The sequence below is a fragment of the Seriola dumerili genome, unplaced genomic scaffold (assembly GCF_002260705.1).
Source record: "Seriola dumerili isolate Sdu_G_001 unplaced genomic scaffold, Sdu_1.0 BDQW01000088.1, whole genome shotgun sequence".
Lineage (NCBI taxonomy): Eukaryota > Metazoa > Chordata > Actinopteri > Carangiformes > Carangidae > Seriola > Seriola dumerili.
In genome coordinates this window covers 1,693,481-1,713,330 of record NW_019174343.1, presented here as the reverse complement: position 1 = coordinate 1,713,330, position 19,850 = coordinate 1,693,481, and the positions used below count along the sequence as shown (strand labels likewise).

At 42.0% G+C, this 19,850-nt stretch overlaps 1 protein-coding gene across 1 annotated transcript in view; it reads left to right on the top strand.

Moving 5' to 3' along the window:
- The window catches only part of LOC111221570 (receptor-type tyrosine-protein phosphatase gamma-like), a 162,803-nt gene that overhangs the window by 31,457 nt on the left and 111,496 nt on the right, over positions 1-19,850 (top strand). Inside the window, exon 4 of the mRNA XM_022745022.1 lies at positions 15,967-16,062. Coding sequence (XP_022600743.1) covers positions 15,967-16,062 — 96 coding nt within the window. The remainder of the gene's footprint in view (positions 1-15,966; positions 16,063-19,850) is intronic.

Here is a 19,850-nt window from a genome sequence, read left to right as displayed (position 1 = left end):
AAGAAACAAAGACTTCTTTCTTTGAACTCAGCACTAACACCAGCACACACAGCTGGAGAGTTTATTCTTTTGTCCAACAGCTTGTGGACATAGAGCTGCTCATTAGCAGGCAGCCAGCCACTGCAAGCTTAGTGCTGCAAACACTCCCTATACCTGTTACCTATCACTGGCTCTACTCAGGCCTCTGTTGATGCCTGATACAGTCACTGTTTTTAAGTTGGAGACTTTTGCACTTATTTCCTCTTTCGAGAAAAAATTCTACCGAACATTTCTGCAGTCTCAGACCCGTGCATGTTAATGTTTAAAAGTACCAAGTGGAGTTTTCTTGCAAACAAACAAAAGTTCCTTGTGTCATTGTGTGTATCCTTGAAACATGTGCAAAGCTATTTTTTAGGTTATATTATGTACTGAGGGAGTTCTCACACATCGTCGCCATTGTTGTTTATATTCAACCACGAGCAGAACCTGCAGTCGCCTGTGACGTCATTCACAAGACTGTTGCGAGAGTAACAGACCCAGCACCCTGATGCATTCATTGCAATATCAGGGGTTTTTAACCATGTCACTCTCACCTCTCACCTGACTGGCTTCACTCAGTATGTTGACTGTCCCACAAGGGAAAATAAGACACTGGATCTGTTGTATGCAAATGTCAAGGAGGCCTACACTGCTTCAGCTCTACCACCACTTGGCAGATCAGATCATAATCTGTTTTTTCTTCAGCCTTCCTACAAACCCTGTGTACTGAGGCAGGCTGCAACCACCCTCTCATTCAGGAACTGGACCCCGGAGGCCAGTGAGTCTCTAAAAGACTGTTTTGAGTGCACAGATTGGAATGTCCTGTTGGAGTCACAGGGAAATGATAAAAGCAAGGAGCCTGACCTTGATAGAATGGTTGAATGTACCACAGACTACATTAACTTCTGTATTGACACTGTAATACCAGCAAGGACTGTACACTGCTTTCCAAACAACAAACCCTGGATCACCAGTAACATCAAGACCCTCCCTCAACCAGAAAAAGGAGGCCTTCAGGGATGGAGACAGGGAGAAGCTCAGGTGTGTGCAACATGAGCAGAAGAGAAGATTAAAGAAGGCGAAGGAGGACGACAAAAAGAAAGTATAGAGGAAGCTGCAGCACAACAACACCAGAGAGGTGTGGAAGGGGATGAGGACCATCACTGGCTATAAAGAGAAGAACAGCCTGGCAACATCAGGTGATGTGGACAAGGCCAATGAGTTCAGCCTGTTCTACAACAGGTGTGACACAGCCTCACCTGTTCGCTCTCCCACTGCTTCAGCTGCAGCTTCTCCTACGGCATCTCCTCCACAACCTGACACTGCAGCTGAAACTCCCTCCACACTGAGGTCAAGTCTCCTGTCCTTTACAGCGGAGGAGGTGAGGGCGGAGCTTAAGAGACTATGTCCTGGAAAGGCAACAGGCCTGGATTGTGTGTGTCTGAGGCTGTTAAAGGAATGTTCAACCCAGCTGGCCGAGACTCTCCAGAGGATCTTCAACCTAAGCCTTCAAACAGGGAGGGCCCCGCTCCTGTGGAAAACATCATGTCTTGTTCCGGTAGCTAAAGTAGGACGACCGGCTGAGATAAATGACTACAGACTGGTGGCCCTCACATCACACATCATGAAGACCCTGGAGCGGCTGCTTCTCTACATTCTGAGGCCACAGGTTGAACATGCACTAGACCCCCTACAGTTAACCTATAAAGAACATATTGGAGTGGATGATGCCGTCCTTTACATGCTCCACCGGCCCATTCTTACTTGGATGAGCCAGGTGGTTACATGAGGATTATGTTCTTTGATTTCTCAAGTGCATTTAACACCATCCAACCCCCCATCCTTAAAGACAAGCTGGAGGGGATGGGGATGGATCCCTGCTTCACGTCCTGGATTGTGGATTTCCTGACAAGACGACCACAGTACGTCAGGCTGGGTAACTGTGTCTCAGGGACAGTGACGAGCAGCACTGGGGCTCCACAGGGGACTGTTCTGGCTCCGTTCCTGTTCACCCTGTATACGGCAGACTTGTAAACAACTCTGAGTCCTGCCACATCCAGAAATACTCGGATGACGCAGCTATTGTGGCGCATATCAGGAACGGCAGGAAGAGGAGTACAGGGATCTGACGATGGCCTTCAGTGAATGAAGCGACAAGAACTGCCTCCTTCTGAACACCTCCAAGACCAAGGAGATGGTCATGGACTTTTGGAGGTCTACGCCCACCCTTCAGCCAGTCAACATTCAAGGGAAGGACATTGAGGTGGTGCACACTTACAGACACAATACCTAGGTGTGCACCTGGACAGCATCCACCTGAAGCCTGGTTTCCTGGTTTGGTCTCTGTCTGATCCTGTTTCTTTGACCCAGTTTCAGCTCTAGTAAATGCTCTGATGTTTGGTCTCTGGTTTCTCCAAGGCTTCAAGTATCTGTTGGTTTCCTGCTCAAAGGCTGCTCCTGAAAACAATTCAACTCACCGCTTCCTGGTTTGGCTGGCTTGTCTCTCCTGCTGCCCGGTGTCAACCTGTAAAGACCACAGAGCACATTATACACCATCGCTACTTCAACGGGTAAACAACATCCCCTTTACCTACCTATCCTGTGTGGTTCCACTGTGGAAAGAGTTGGATCCGTCACGTACCTTTGGCATCTGAGGACAGCATCTGTCGAGCACGCGGGCTTCCAGGCTCTCCAGTCCCAGCCTTGGGTGTCTCCTCCCTTGCAGTTGTGTGCTGCATTTGGGTCCATACCATACCTGTTTCACAGGTCCTTGACATCTGCAGTGAAATGCTGCACATGTTTAATCAGTCAGTGGTGGACAGTGTACTCTTTTATGCTGCAGTCTGCTATTTATATCACAGTTGTTTTACCACATGTGGCGAAAGAGAATGACTTTTATTAACTGCCTCAGGTCGCAGTTATGCATATAAAGTTCACATTAAGCACAAGCCATTACTAGGGTCTGGTATCATTTCAGTTTTATCGATTCTGATTCCGATCATTGAATCCCGTTCCAATTCCAAAATATTCTTGAGAGAAAAAAGAATGAATATATAAAACTTTACTGTGAGGTGTAACTAACGGTTTACATTTCATGTTACTGCAACAATTATTTTTTTGTGAGCATTGTAGAAAATTTCTAATTTCATTCTTAAGTATTTTTTTTTTTAATCTTGTTACATTTAAAATCAAAATTGTTTCTGAGTAAAAATAAGTCACGTTATGATTAACTGTCAGAATGCAACAGATGACATAAATGAATCAATCAGCACCTGCAGCAGAGAGGAAGCTGCTGATTTGATGCACCCAAACACACAACTCTCAAATGTCACAAAAAAATGTATACGCTCACATGAAGTGGTGTTTCAGACAAATATTTCACAAAATTGACATGGAGACACTTTTTTTTGCAGTTGAGTCGTGGCATCTGCCGTATCAGGCCCCAGGGGGCCAGTTCCAACCGAGAGGCAGACTGCTGGAAACCTGTCGTTGTGTTTACTTGGAATGATATCATGAGAGGAGAAAACCCAGCTTTAATCACATATCACTCAGTGGAATCACAAAACATTCACAACTGTGACTTTTCTAAAAAGTTGCTGCTATGGAAACCCAGCTGATGTTTGTCAGCTGCAGCTGCTGTGGAGATTATGTTGTTCTTACATCTCTGCCTTTTCTGCTGCTTTATTCTGCTGTTAACTCTATATGAAGTGGCATCTGTTTGATTTATGTAGCTTAATATTGCTGCATAAAGTCTAGTGACACCTACTGTGGTGTAATATGAACTCTGATGACGCTAATCATTCCGTCAGCTGTTTTGAGGTTCTATGTCACAAGTATCGAAGGAGGCTTAAATCCTTGGATCTTTCTGTGAGTAACACATCGGCGACGGGCGAGTTGGAACACTGAATAGATGGACGCAGAGGGACTGTGCTGTTACACTGACACAGGCAGAGCTGTTCTCTTCTCCTCTAGCACAACAACAACAGGAGTTAAGTAAATCAGAGTAACTGGATGTTGCAGGCTAACACGTGGAGGTGCACTGTACATAACCACATTATGGTGATGGGGGTTGTTTTTCTGTGCTGTTGATCTTATTAGTAATGGTATCCTTTGGAGTTGTCTTGTGTTGTTTTTATATCCAGCCTTTATGCTGTTTGTACTCTACTCATTTATTGCCTTTTTGTTCTTCCTCTCCCTCCACTTTTTGTTCTCTCTATCCCTCAGCCAGCTACATTCCATTAAACCTTCAAAGATAACTGATGACTGCCAGGCTGCACTCCTTTGTTTTTTATATTTATTTCTCTTTTATTTATGATTGACCTTCCCTCCAGATAGGGAACACATGCCATTCCTAACATAATGTCATATTTCCTGGTGCCTGTCCTCAATGACACTAAAAAAACACAGTCATTCTTTAAAAGCCCAATGCTACCTAGAGGGCAAATACATGTTGTCCCAGTTGCCGAGCTTGTTCCATACCATTTTTTAATAATCTGGCTTGCTGATAGGGGCGGGCCTCACCAATTTTTTGTGTTTATGTGGTTTCTTTTTTTTCTGTTTTAGGCAAAAGCAATATCCCCGCCCCCCCTACTCCTTTGCACCCCCCTGTGCTTTTATGAAAAAGTAACACTGTTGAAATTGAACAAGCCACAGCTGACTCTCAGAGCCATTTCTCACGTAATGCATTTCAATTGGGTTTTTAAGATAGATTGCACGAGGTCGCAGCATGCTCTAAACATATCTCATAACCCAGATTGTACAGCCCTGTCCCCGCGTCTCCAATCTGTTTTGTAAAGCCGCGGCGCTGAGGGAAATGAAATGCAGTGTGAGTGTTGCATCAGTGACCGGCAACGCTACATCGTATGACCTTCTTTGATGGACGCCCTTTCTCCAGCTCCAAGAGGGGCCAGGGAATTCAAAACCCCCATAGTGTGGATCAGATGGAGAGAGAGACTGCATCAAACCTTCCTCTTGATGTCCTCGCTTTCTCCTCTCAGCAAGGACGTGCACTCCATGCGGTGCATTCTGTTGTCTGTTTTCATACAAAGCCTTGCTCATGTCGCCTCAGATCTGTCAGTCCCTCAGGGGGGGATCATAGGCTGCCGTGCCCGGCCTCATAGCGCTCTCAGCAGGGTCGTGGCAGCGTCGCTAGCCCCCTAGTACCACCTGCTTTACATTTCCGTCCCGAGGCAACAGAGCTTTCCCAGGAGATGCTTGAAGGTGGATGAAAAGAATGACAGGAGTTCTCAGAGGTTTCCGTAGGATACGTGTTTTTGAATTGTTTTCCTATGGTTGGAAACAGAGGAGAAATTCCGTTTCCCTGTGGTCAGAGGTCTTCCTCAGAAACGTTCAGAAATCCATTTTATGCTAATGTGTTCTCTGTCACGGCTTAGTCTGCAACATAGATCATTAACATGCCTGCTGCGATGCTGCCACTTAATACTTTACTCACTCCAGTTATTGGCATATAAATTCCATGCATGTCCAGAGTGGAAGCTGATAAAATGAAACACTGCTCTGTAAGAGAGAATCACACAGTTTATCATAGTCTAATCACAATCATGATGGTAGCTTCCATTTTTAATTAAAGTTAGTCAGTCAGAATATTAACGGTTTGTGATTAAAGTTTAAACCCTCTTTCGATGTTTTGATTTAAAGATTTGTGCATCTGAAGAGTGCTGAAGCAATTTGTCGATTAATTGATTAGCTGATCGACAGAAAAATATTTATGATATTTGCCATTTACCAAGTACCAAACCTAAGTGTCTCCTGTACTTAATTATTTGGCAGTGATTTGACTTATACTATATATACTTTTCCTATACATCGATCAATGCTCCTAGATGTTTTGGTTGTGCACAAATGTGGTGGATGTGTAATGGGAACTATGTGAGGTTCACTGTGAATAGATATGCGCTGTTCATTTTGGAAGCATCTACTTGATATGGAAGAGAGCAGTTAAGAGCAGTGTTTTCTGATAAAATATGAATATGGTACAGATAATTATATATCTTATCTAATAAGGAGAGATCTCTGTGTAGGAGTGCTGCCGGAGCTCCGACACTTTTTTTCTCCAAATGATGAAATAAAATATCCACAGTTCACATAATCCAGTTAAGCTCTTAAAGATCCGATCCTCACTAAAGTGTATGTCATGTAGAGAGCTAATAAAAATGAATTAAATGGTCAGAGTTGTCATATTGACGTATCGATTGATTTCCAAATGCCAATCATGGATTGAGTAACATGCAAGAAATCATTCCACCTTAAAAGATGGCAGTAGCTGCCGGTAGCCTCTGAGTTGTTCAATGAATTAAATGGTTAATTAGTGAAGATGAAAAGACAGAAAACATCCCTTCATTCATATTTCACTCTTCTGACAGTTTCTTTATCTGTGATGCTTTTACACAGAAACATGACAGTCAGTCTGTTACACAGCTTGTGCTGCTGGAAATGAAAGCTAGCTCAGCTACGGTTTCAGAGCCTAGCCTGTTAGCTTAGCTTGACCTCTGCCTGCCCTGCAGCTTCTCCTCTGAATGGATGTTTCCAATGTGGCTTCACTTTGCTCGACACAAGTCAGGAAATGAAATCATTCAAAACACAAACTACTTGTGTTCATTCACCTTCTGCCTAATGCTACGCTAATACAACCTGCTACATCCATGGTATCATCTATTGCTACTGAGCTGGATGTTTGTCTGATGCTGTGTCATATTCTTAACATGATCAAACTGTTCAAAAAGTCAGTTTAACATTTCATCATGTGATCATAGTTGACTGATCTATGTAAACTTGTCTCCATAGGAACAGTGGTTACATCACCTCATCAGAAACGAGCCATCATCATAGGTGCACTCCAGTACTTAGACAAATAGCACTACACCTCTGGTCATATTATAATAAACGATGATAAGACACAGAAAACGTAGTAGACTGTGAAAAAGAAAAAGTTTGAGTCTTCACGGCTGTCTTCATGTTGAGCATGACAGTAGGTCGTTAGCTGTGTTTGTATAATGGACAAGATAAATATGCAGAGTAGTCACAGCTAGCTCATGTGACCTGAGCTCTAGCCAGGCTTTCTTCAAACCATGGTCATATTGAATTTAGAGTCACCAAGTAACCTAACCTGCATGTCTTTGGACTGTGGGAGGACACCCACACAGGCACAGGGAGAACATGCAAACCCAACACAGAGGGGCCCCAAGGCCAGAACCTTATGGCTGTGAGACAAGTCATAACCACTCCACCACAGTGCAGCCAAGGCTTTCATCCTCTGTGCCCAAATTAGCATTTTCTGTCTCCAGTAACTGCAAAAATGGTAACGAGCAGTAAAGTTAAATCCAAGCTTCAAAATGCCACCAGATACAAAACTATGACTATTGCTCAACCTATTCATCTGGGCCTTTTCCATGTCCCAGCCACTATCTAGGCCCAGGCGGGCAATTTTGAATGGTGAGAGCAATAGGGTGTTCCTTAAGTGACAGATCTTCCTCATCACCTTCAGTCTCTCCATCTGTAACCTCAGGGCTCGTATCGCTGGAGTGAGGACTCGAGCAAGACAGCAGTGTGAAATGAAGTCAGGCCACTGTGCCTCCGTCCCCATTCCTCTTCTTGTGATGACACTCAGTGTTTGAGCAATGTCTGTCTTAAAGGAATTCATTTATATGTAAAATACGAAAGCTCAAATAAAACGATAAACAGTATCCACAGTCCCACAGGTTTTATGCAACTGACCAGTGCATTGAAAACATGAGAGATGGCCTGTGATGTGATTGGAGTTAACAAGGCAGCACTGTACTTCCCCCTGGGCTCACTTGTGATGTTAGCTTTATGAGCTCCAAAACAAGACTTCACTGTTTGATTTTCACAATAATTCATACACAAATCAGAGCCAGGACTTTGTTTTTAATATAATTCAGTCACAACACCCTGGTTGGATTAAAACATCCTCTACAGACTCTGGAAACAGTTTCTGTTATCCTGTTGGCCAAATCCAGATACCCTCCGCTGGATGCAAACACTTCCTGATCCTGACAACATGAGCCAAAATCTAAAACCACTGGGTCTAATCTAGATCCAGACACATGTTGCAAAATCCTGACAGCCTTGGCTTGGTGAATAGGTAGAGCTGTACCTGAGTGAGTTTATGTCCTGTGCATTACGTGTAGGGATTGTGTTAGCACTTTACATTCAATGCTAACATTCCGAGCTAGTGCAGTTAGGAACATATGGTTTCATTTTGAAAGGGCAACAACCAGAGATTGTAAATAAAGATGGACGTAGCCTTTGCGGTTTTGAAGCTCAGAGTGAGCTGCTCACTGTCACCATCTTGGCAGTTTCTGACTCCACCTCTAACTCCCAGCTAATCCAAATATGGGCAAAGAGGAGGAGCATGTGTGGAGCTTGAGACTTCGGTGCATGCTGGTTTGTAGCAAGTATACACTCACCCACCTGTCATTCAAAGAGGCCACGTCCTCAATTACTTTAAGTCTTAAAATGTAAACAGGTGAGTTATATAATATAAATATATATGTTTTTTTTTTTTACCAGGCTGTATACAGGCATGTTTGTTTCTGCTGTAACTTCAGTAATGGCTTAATTTTTCAGCCCCAAAAGTTTCTGCTTGGCAACGACCGGTGGGGAAATTACAACACTCAACATCAGCCAGCTGACCAAAGATGTAACTTCATCAGTCAGTCAGTCAGTGACAGACATTCATGTTTACAGGGCCCCACTGCTGCACCTGTAAGCAGGTGTTCAATATTAACATGAATTGTACTCTCTAAAGAGCAGTTTCCTTTCATTCGTAGTTGCCTGTGAATGTGACACTGACTGTCTTCGAGAAGAAACATTTTAAAGAGTGTGTGTGTGTGCGTGTGCGTATGTGTGTGTGTATGTTAAGGGAGGGGTTGTCCAGTTTGCAGCCCTGACTGATGCAGGCTTTGTTCTCTGAGTTTCATCTTGAAGGGAGGTGTTGACAGTCACAGATAATAGGATTGTGTAAGATCATAGATGGAATACATGTACACTTAGTTTTCAGGTGGGTTGTTAGCTTTAAATCAGTTCCTTGTTCCCTCCCTCAGAAACCACTTAGAACATCTATAATAATGATGCATTAAGGTGTCAGCAGTGCAGGCTGCCTGATTCATCACTGCAGCCTGCTCGTGGTGAGAGTCTGTCTCCTGTGCTTACCTTCCCATATATTAATGTTTCATTGAGTACATTACACTATATCACATCTGTATCTGATGATGATCACCCACATATACACACGCACACACACACACACACACACACACACACACACACACAGACTTAATAAATGTAAAATGCTGGAGACATTTTTAAACCAAATGAGCAACTTTCTGCTGGATCACCAGATCTTTGTTTTGTTTTGTCTTTTCCTGACCAACCAGCACTGAGTCACATCCAGTACACTGACCTAGTTTTTAATTAGAAATTTCAGTGTTGGTACTACACTAAAACATCATACTGGGATTTACCAACAAATCTTTTCTCAATAATGTTATCATATCATGTCATGTAATTAACCTTTAAAGTTTTGATAATTTTAAGGTAATTCAACTTAGCGTCTAATTTTAATTTTCAGACTTCACAACTTGACTTGTTCTAAGTTAAGGTCTTTGAGTTGAAATGATGACTTTAATGAACTTTATTATATGAACAGACTTCCCAGCATGCCTTGTTTGAGAGGTAAAACTCTCCTTTTTTGTAGTTTAAAGAAACCAGACATGATGTAAACTTGATGTGTGTCATTAATGCAAGTGAAGGTTTTGAATTCAGGCCAATACCCTTAACATAGTCACTGGCAGCAGCCTCACATGTTGTCTTAGGCTGGGAACACACTGGCACACAGTATGGCTGCGGAATTTCTTGGTCTTCATTTCGGCGTCCATGTTAGAGCGGACATCTAGCCTATTTTTCTCATGTGACGCCAGCGGAAATATATAGAGAAAAGACCTGTTGATGTCATAATGTCAGACCTGTTGATGTCTCACACCTTCTCTCCCCCACACACCAGGTGGTCTCAGTGGCCATTTGAGTAGTTTCCTTGTTTACCATCATCTTGTGTAGTCTTCTGTTGTTCAAGGAAATCCAACATTCTAGTAACCTGTAAACTATATGTACAGAGATAGAGCTGCAGCAGCAAAGACGCAGCCGGTGTGAACACACGTAGGCCTCTCTGCAGCAGCTCAGCGACCTCAGCCGCCATGCACACGCGATGCAGGCAGTGTGTTCCCGCTGTTAGAACGGACTCTGGTACAACATGTCTTTAGCAGCTGTTCTAAGTTCTTCATGTCAAATGAGGAACCAACACAACTAAATACAGAAGGAAGAAAGTCTGTCTGTCATGACGTCCATATCCCCAAACAGTCCATTCAACTTAATTTAACTCAGCTCAAGCTCAATGAACTCAACTCAGTTTTCCATTTTCAAAACTCATTCAACTAACTATTTAGCCTGAATTCAGTTAACTCCCATTTTTAAAGCAGCAGGGGAACTTGTCCTTCTAAGTTGGATGAACTTAAAATGATTCACAGTGACTGTAAGTCAACTTACAACAACAAGTAGAACTGTGTGTCATCCACTGGTGTTCTTGTTGCTAGCTGTTATGGATATGGCCAGGTAGATTGGTATCTGTGTAGAAAAATGGCCTCCCTACAGAGTTCTGATTGGTCGATTGTTCCTCCAGTTGCCATAAATAACAGATCACATTTGTGAATACAACAACAGATCTATCAGAATCAGTAAAAGTTCCTCTCCAGACATGTTTTAAACTCTGTAAAAATCCTCTGCTATGCTTCATATTTAAGTTTAACATCGTTTCCACGCATAAACAGTGAAAAAATATCAAAAACTGTGGCTGAAGCTCATCTCTTACTTCCTGATTGAGAAATGTGTATCAGGCCTGATGCCCCGCCCACCACCTGCTTGCTCCAGGTGGACAGGTGAAAGAGCAGAGAGTATCAAGATGGTTTGAGGAGGAAACATCAGAGAGACTCAGCCACATGTTTGAGCCTCAGTCAGGAGTCTGTTGAGACTCTTTCTCTCTGTACTGACAAGGTTTCAGTTTTATTGAGCCCCGCCCCCCATCCCCACAAGTTGACAGGATTGGTTCCTCAGGTTTGTGACGTATGAAACCCTTGCTGTCTGAATCTGTGTTTATGAAAATGTCATTGGTTCACTGCAGTTCAAGGTGGAAACACTCAGTCATGGTGTTGATGATTATTTCACTCATCTTATTGATTATATTATATATATTTATTATATAAAAACATCATATGGATGTTAACAAGGTTAAACTCTGGATCTTCATCAGAGGAAGTCTTTAACAAATCAGTGATGTCTGAGCAAGACAGTGAGCTGGGCGGGTCACTTCCTTCTCACTTTTCTTTGTTTTTGTTGGTTGTTTGGTCCCGCGGGATTGTGTTTTGTAGTGTTCCTGTTCACACTGAGCACATAGGAGGTATTTTTAACCAAGGCCTTCCCCCAGCTCTGATTACAGGGTGCAGTTGGGTGTATGACGGACCTCTGACCAGGAGGGTGATGATGTCTTTTGCCCTGATGTGAAGATCTAAAAAGTGGACCCTGTCTGCCTTGCGAGCGACAGGGGTTTCCCCTCTTTCCTCCAAAGTGTTTTTCTGAACAGAAAATAAATAAGTAGTTTGGTGATGAGATGGTTTGCCTCCAGGCTCAACAGCATCTCTGCCTCCCACTCAGGCTTTTGAACTCCAGGAAGGGAGAGGTGCTGTTACAGACCCCCTAAGGCTGATTGCTGAGAGGGAGGCAGGCTTCCTCTTTCTCCTCTCCTCTCCCTCTCCCATTTCCCTGACTCTCTCTTTCCCCTCACTCCATCACAGAAATGACAGGTTCTCCTGCCTCCTGATATTGATAAGATTTTTTTTCTATATCCTGATAAATCACAGGAATCACACGCAGAAAGACTTTGCCGCCAGTGGGGATATTTGATACACAGGGATTCTCAGTTCAAAGAAAAACATGAGCATAAAGTTGTGAATCTCACGGTTAGTTCATTATAGAAGGAGTTAATTACAGACCTGCACCACATAAACGTCTGCCTGTGGATTAATGAGCAGTGCAGCAGAGTGACTGTTACATCTTTGATGGCACATTTGTCCAGAACAACTTATGAATGAAGTCTTTCCTCTTTAACTGCGGCTGTTACTCTGAGTTATGAAGATGTTGCAACAAGAAATTGATCAAGTACAATCCATCACTTTCAAGGCTATGAACCTGTCATCTGCTGGGTCTCTATCATGTTGTGTGTAAGACACAACACACTTAATAGAAAGGTGTAGGTCTGTATTAGGGCATTTATTTGGCCTATTAATTGCAAGGCACCAGGTAGTGTGTATTATGGAACATACTATACAGCTCTAATCTAGCTGCCCAGGTTTCTGAGATTTCAGCTGCCGTTGTCTTGGTCTTTGTATCCACCATTGTATATGAAATAATTGTTTTCTACATCTGTAGATGTGATGTAAATACAATTACTTTATTTAGCATTTATACATGGAGCTGACTTCTTTCTGTACCTCACTGAATCTGCTGCTACATCAACCTCCACTTTGCTGGTTTCAGGCTTTTTCACCAGATGTTGGACCATTCAGCCACACAACAACATTGGTGAAGTCCAGCACTGATGATGGGCGATAATGCCTGACTCACAATCAGCGTTGCAGCTCATCCCAAAGGTTTTGAGCCAAGTTCTTCCGCACCAAACTGTGAAAACCATTTCTTTACAGATCCTGGCTTTGTGCAGATCCAGGAGAGAGCAGGAGGGGGCTCTTAGTATGTTACGTGCTGCATATGTAAGAAGAAATGCAGATTTGAATGATGGGAAGAAACTTGATACCTGGCAGTTATCATGTTAGTCACAAACATAATGACACGCCAATTTTAAACTACTGTTCACAGATAAGAAGTAGCCACATGAACAAATTACTAGTAGATGTTAACCACTGTATTTACAAAAATATCCAAATAAATCCAATAAATTGTGAGTGTATTCCAGCTTCAGAGTGAACAATGACAAACCAACAGATCTATTTAGAAACAAAACACCAACATAACCTACCCAAATATTAAAAAAAAAAGTTAACAACTAACCTTCCAAACTAACAAAAACAGGAGAATAGGTGATCAAAAGAAAATGGTAGTCCACCAACAAAACCCTAGACATGTCAAAAGTTACAAGGAGGTGAACAGTGGTGTGGCCAGTTGGGACAGGAGGTAGATGCAGTTTTCTACCCTTGCAGTTTGGCCGCACCAGCTTGGCTCTTTATATTTGGAGGCCATCTAACAGGAGCCAATCAGCTGCAGGCGTCAGTGCTGCGATCCAGTCACCAGCTTGTCCTTGCACACACCTATTTGCACACACTAACTCGAGACAAAACAATATGAGTGGTAGTAGGTAAAATTGTAAAAAAAAAAAAATGTGGTTGTGATATAATGTAAAGAAATATACAAAATTGTATTGTATTAGAGAAATGTATGTAGAGGAAAAAAAGGTCTGCTGCAGCATTTCATCAGAAACTAAGGGGCCTAAACCATGAAAAACATCCCCAGAGAAAAGTACAGAGAAGTGTGTCTCAGCATATGATCACCTCCACAGAGCCCCAAACTAAAAAAAAACAATTGTTTTTATACTCGTTGCCTGTCAACTAAACCTCGCTGCATGATTTCTTCTTAGATTCCATTAAACTTGGTCTTAAATAAGCCATAGACTTCTGCAGCAGTGATATGTCCCATCTGTGCACAGTTGACTCCACAGCCGGCCATCATCAAGCATCTACCGGCCGATCGACGGCAGCGTGCGATGATGTTGTTGGCGGTGGTCTGAATCGTCTGCCTGTGCCGTGTGCGTTCCTCTCGGCAGACGCTCCTGTAGTTGTGTTTGCGTGACAGAAGCTTAATTCCCTCTCTGTATAAATATGGAGAGAGTGTGGTCCTGGGCCAATAGCTAAGTGAGCAGTGACACACACAGGTTTGTACTGGCAGCGGTGGACCTTGTGTGTTTCGTGTCACTGTGTGAAGAAGAGAACACACATGCATCTTCAGGGCAAATGCTGCTGTTTAAAGTGATTCTTATTGCTGAGCTGTTGTCTCTGCGCTACGTTCACAGGCACGATCCAACCTCTTTGATTTTAATTGATACTAGTCTGGGAGAAAGTTCTGTCTCTGCTATAAATTCACCAAAAAGACTCCGTATTGGGCTGCTTGACAACTGTTTACTCCACAAATGGATCAAAAAGTGATGCACAGGGCTCTTTATGTGAGGATTAGTGAGCTGGAGGACATGCTACACAAGTGATGTCGACAGTGTTGGTTTTGGCAAAGGAGGAAGCGGCAGTTATGTAAACGCATGTGCATATGAACACAGTTTCATACAAGCACAATAATTCACTCACACACCCTGTTCACACATTTACTATGTGCCTTAATGCGTCATGCCTCAATATCACCATGACAACCAATAGTGCATGATGGGTCGACCGGTTTTCAGGTGGTGATGTATCCAAAGCCTGGTACTCTGTATCTTCTTCCTCTGAGCCATAGAGCTCTATTGTTTCCAAAAACTATTAAAAACACATCAGTGAGCTGTGTTCCTTCATCACCACGAACACACACACACACACACACACACACACACACACACACACACGCTGCAGTTTATTTTCACTCAGTCTCACACACACCGTCTTGCTGCCAGAGATACTCACAACTGCACCAAGTGTGGATTAATGCACGACTGCAAATAGCAGGGGTGGGACAAAGTCTTTGTTCTGCATTTCTCAGATCTTGGCTGAAGAGTCCCGAGTCAGGTTCCACGTACAGAGTCAGTTGTGTCATTATTGAAGGAGGAACAGCAGCAGCTCTGGGCTAACCTGACTGCTAACCACCCAACTGAAGAATGTCTATTCATTTTTAGAAGAAAGCACTACAAATACTTCTCTGTGATGTCATATTTGCAAACTCCAAGCTTGTAGCTAGTGTTAACTTAAGTCATCTCTGAGCCTAAAACATTAATATTAGCCTAGCCTCAGTTTAGCTTTTCAGTGAAGCCTCACATTGAACAAAAGTGATGCATCAAGACAGTCTTCATGACCAAATGTGATAATCTGAGGTTTCATCTTTAGTCTGTTAGTCTGCTGTCTATGTCTTTATCTATATGTTTCCTCCTGCTTGTATGAGATTGGCTGCTTAAAGGCTGATCCAATTTTCTTTTTGGTTTACTCTTTTAACCAAGTCATATTAAGTCAGAAGGCTAAAGTGTGAAGTTAAAGTCCAGCTGAATTAGTTTTCGTTTGTTTGTTTTGTCACATGACTCACATGATGACATGCAGGCTAAAAATAAAGGGAGATTATTTTGTAAAAGGCTGGGAAAAATGGTTGATATATAAATCATAAAAGGCATAAATATCAATGACAATTGTACAGTTGATGGTTGATGATTCTGTTATATGCCTGAATAAAAGAGTAAAAAAAATAAAATAAAGCTGGAGTCACTAAACTTAAGATATTTTTCTCTCACAAAACAATGTACAGGAACAGCAACATTAAATTTCTTTACTATTTCACAAAGGACATGAACTGACGTGAGACGGGTTGTGATGGCACGGTTTATCTGACCCGACCCCCCCTTACATACACCTATACATCCTGCTTAATTCTGAAGACTGTTAGTAGAATAGTATTCACCATATACAATAAATTAATACATAGTTAATTGATACAGGCATGTGACTATTACATTCCCACGAAGAGATGGTGACATCAGCAGCTTAATAACTGCAGTTAATTGTGACAGAGCACATTCATTTGTGGGGGATATCAATAGCACAATCTGTTGTAATGTTTTTACATTAGAAAAACAGCATGACTCTGTATTTCTGTCTCTCACAGATGCAGATCTACATGTACAATTCAGACGACTTCGACAGCCTCAGCGCAGCACTCAGGGAGAAGAGGATCATCGCAGCCATGGCAGTGTTTTTTCAGGTAGGAACCTTTTGTCTTCTCCCAAGCCAGGTTGTGTGTCTGTGTGTGTGTATGTGTGTGTGTGTGTGTGTGTGTGTGTGTGTGTGTGTTTGTGTGAAGGGTCCAGTTATGTCTGGTCTTGAGAGATTTTGACTTCTTGGTTCATGATCAGCTCGCCCAGAAATTAATGTCATTATCTGCTCATCATTGTTTTATCAGACAACAACATCAGTGAATGAAGACATACTGACATATTCTCCACTGGTATCCATAGATATTAGTCATTTCTATCATTTAAAATGATGATGGTTCATAAGTTTGACTGAACACAAACATTGATCAAAACTGACCAAACCATGTGGCTGCAGGATGGTTATCAAGCAAATTTTGCCTTTGTTCAGGCAAGTCAACTTTTTTAATACACTGGAAAAAATAGCCAAAGGTCAGTGGCTAAAAATAAATCCAAATGTTGAAAGAGAAACTGTAGAAGAACTGAAGATCCTCCAGTTTATTTTATTTTATTTAAACCAATGGAATAACCCTGCCTCAGCAAGTCATTTTCATTAGATCTAAATTTGTGATACACACTTTGGTAGATGAATGAATTCAGACTGATTCTGGTTTCGTTTGAGGCTGGATGATGATTAAGTTTACAGTCAGAGCTGTGTGTGTGTGTGTGTGTGTGTGTGTGTGTGTGCGTGTGTGTGTGTGTGTGTATTATCTCATCTCTCTCCTCAGGTTCTCTTTTACCATCAGATTTCCAGGAAGCTAACAGTCAGGTAGTCTGTGTTATGAGGTTTTGTGGGTGTGAAGTGTAAAAACCTGCTGCTCGCGGTCAAAGTTCTGCCACAGATGAAGTTCCTCCGGCCAGTTGAGTGGAGCTGTGGGTGGACTGGGATCATTGTTAGCTCTGTCACTCTCAGTTGGCAGGAATGAAAAGTTCATTTGAGGCCATTGATTACCTAAGTGGGCTTTTACTTGGACCATTAACCCCCACTTCCTCCTCTCACTTCAGTCTGCTCTGTCTACAGCACATCGATAGTCTGTCTTTAACTCTCAGGCTCTCAGTACATCTGAGTGTGTGTTGTGCAGACAAACATTCACATGTGTGTTAACTGAATCGTAAAGATATGTCTTTCTCTCCTCTTTGCTCACATTGTATAGTTCATACAAACACATTGCTTATACATGTGTTTGTCAGCAGGTGTATAATGACTCTCATCATTATACACTGATTTTATGCTTTATTGATATTATCAGTTATCAGATACATCCTATCCCTTTTGCTTTACACACTATAGTAATGCTCTACCCAATGCGTTTTCCCCACACAACCAGTTCATACAGTGTAAACCGTGCTATAGTAGTCATCACTGCCCATGTAACCGCAGTCTACTGTCTTGTATTTTGAGCCAAACTTTATTTCAACTTGCTGATGCAATAATCATTGATATTATTTACACGTCATACTATATTATACGATTTTATCCTTTTTATGCAGACGATACTGTGATAGCAATAACTTGTCTAAATAAAATGTCTCAAAATTTATTTCAGCTCATCTCAACTTTTTGGCACTGACTCTGCCAACACTCAGATCACAGACATACCTGGTTCTTCTTATTTCCCCTCAGTGTAGAAACCTCAGCGTTAATAAACAACGACCTCACATTGAACAGTCAAATCAAGTTTTGCAACTTTTTAAGGGAAATCTCCAGAATTAAGTGATTCTGATCAACAATAAATCTTGAGATAGTCATTCATGCTTTTATTTCATTGGAATAAAAGGATTTTTGCAACTTCCTCTTTTCTGTCTGCAGCAAAACTGTGATTTAAGAAAACACATGTAAACAGACAAAACAAGTTCAGAAAAAAAACTCATCAATTTTACAATTGTTCCACCTGGATCTGACCTAGCCCACAAGCTCTCACAGAGAGTGTGTGGTGTGTGTACTGGACAGGACAGTTGAGATTTATTAGGCTGCATTATAATTCTTTATTTATTATAAATGAGGGTGATTTTAGATGTTGCTCACTGTTTATAGCCTACAAGCCGCAATTTACAAAATCAAGGTCTAGTTTGTACTCACAAAATTAAGTTTGTGAAGTGTCTTTCCTTCTCCTGGAGAAAAGGTCTTTATCATTAACATCTGGTTTGGAGCATGAATGCTCTGCAAAGCTTGCAACAATCCAACAGATTATGACATATTTTTGTCACATGTTTCACAGTCGCTGTTAAAACACATTTGAGTTATCCTCTGAAGTGAATGAACACAGCATGAGTCCTGATCCAGAGCAGGTTTACTTACAGCTGCCTCAGCTCTGGACTGGTGGCAGCACAGGAATGGATGAATTTCCATTTCTTGCAAGACAGAGGAGATAAGTCGGCAGATGGAGGAAGTGCTTACCTTGAAGCAGACATGAAATGGCAGAAAAGAACTTATTTTATTTTGAAAGGCAGCCAACACTGCTAGCTTTACTGAAAGGTAAATGCTGCTGTCCTCCAGTACAGGACACGTTCTATCTGTTCTTCCCCTCCACCGCCCGTCTGATTTATGAGACGGTGGTGCGCACACATTTCCTGTGAACCTGATGATACTGTGCCTGAAACACTGAATGTTTAACCCGCGCCCTCAGTCAGTCAGCTCTGGCAGATGGATCTCACCAGGGTGTGCGTATGTGTTTTGTTCCTATGCAAAGAAGAGTGTGTGGGTTGCCAGCCCTCAGAAGTGCATTTTTCTTTATTCACCCCGGCGCCGCTCGCTCTGCTGCCCCGCTCACATGCTTCAGTTTGTCTTTGGCAACCTGTTAGTGTGCGTGTGTGTGTGTGTGTGTGTAGAGGAGGCACTTTATTTTATTTATTTTTTACTCTCTAGTCCATGTGTGTCTTGAAAATCAAATTCAAGTACAACACACACACACACACACACACACACACACACACACACACACGTCACCTGAAGATGTTTTTGAACTGTATGTTGTGAGTCTGTATGTCAGAGCGTGCCACTGGGTGTAGATGAGGTACAGTGTGTGGTTGTATGTTGTCACTCATAGTTTTTGACAGGGGAGAGCCTGTATAGTTCTGTGTGTGTGTGTGTGTGTGTGTGTGTGTGTGTGTGTGTGTGTGTGTGTAGAGTCTTCTGGAGCTGATTCTGTTGACAGTGATGAGTCTTGACTTCAGTGTGTTTGAGCTCAGCAGTTTGAGATTTTTTTTTCTTCATTTTGATTTAAAAAATATTTAACTTGCCAGATTTTTATTTCTTACAACATTAAAATGCCTTTCTTGATATCAGGGAATGACGTTTAAATTTACAGGCTGTGGACACACCTTAAATCTGCTCAGTGGTAGAATTTATTTTGTCAGCTAATTTATACTTAGTCACAGTCTTACTCCTGCGACCAACAGTCCAGAAGTGGAGCTGAACATCAGACATAATGTGACAGGTTGTAGAGGAGGCGTCTGCTCTGAGTAATACATCCAGTCAGAGAGGTGCTGACTCAGTGTTTTACATTACATACAACAATGTTTTTTTTATCATCAATTTGATGCAAAAGAGGCTTCACTTAGGTTCAAAATCAAAATCAACCATCAGATGTGTGTAGTGATCACACTGCGCATGGTTTAGTCCAAATTAACCAAGCTTGTCTTAAGCTGGAAGTTATCCAGTTTAACTGGCCAAACATCATGTGATTGTTTGTTTGACAGTTGTTATAATGTTGTCTCCTCTTTTTTTTTTTTTTTTGTCAACAAAAAAAAAGAGGGATTTTGTTATATTTTTTAATCTTCTTTTTGTCAATGATATTAT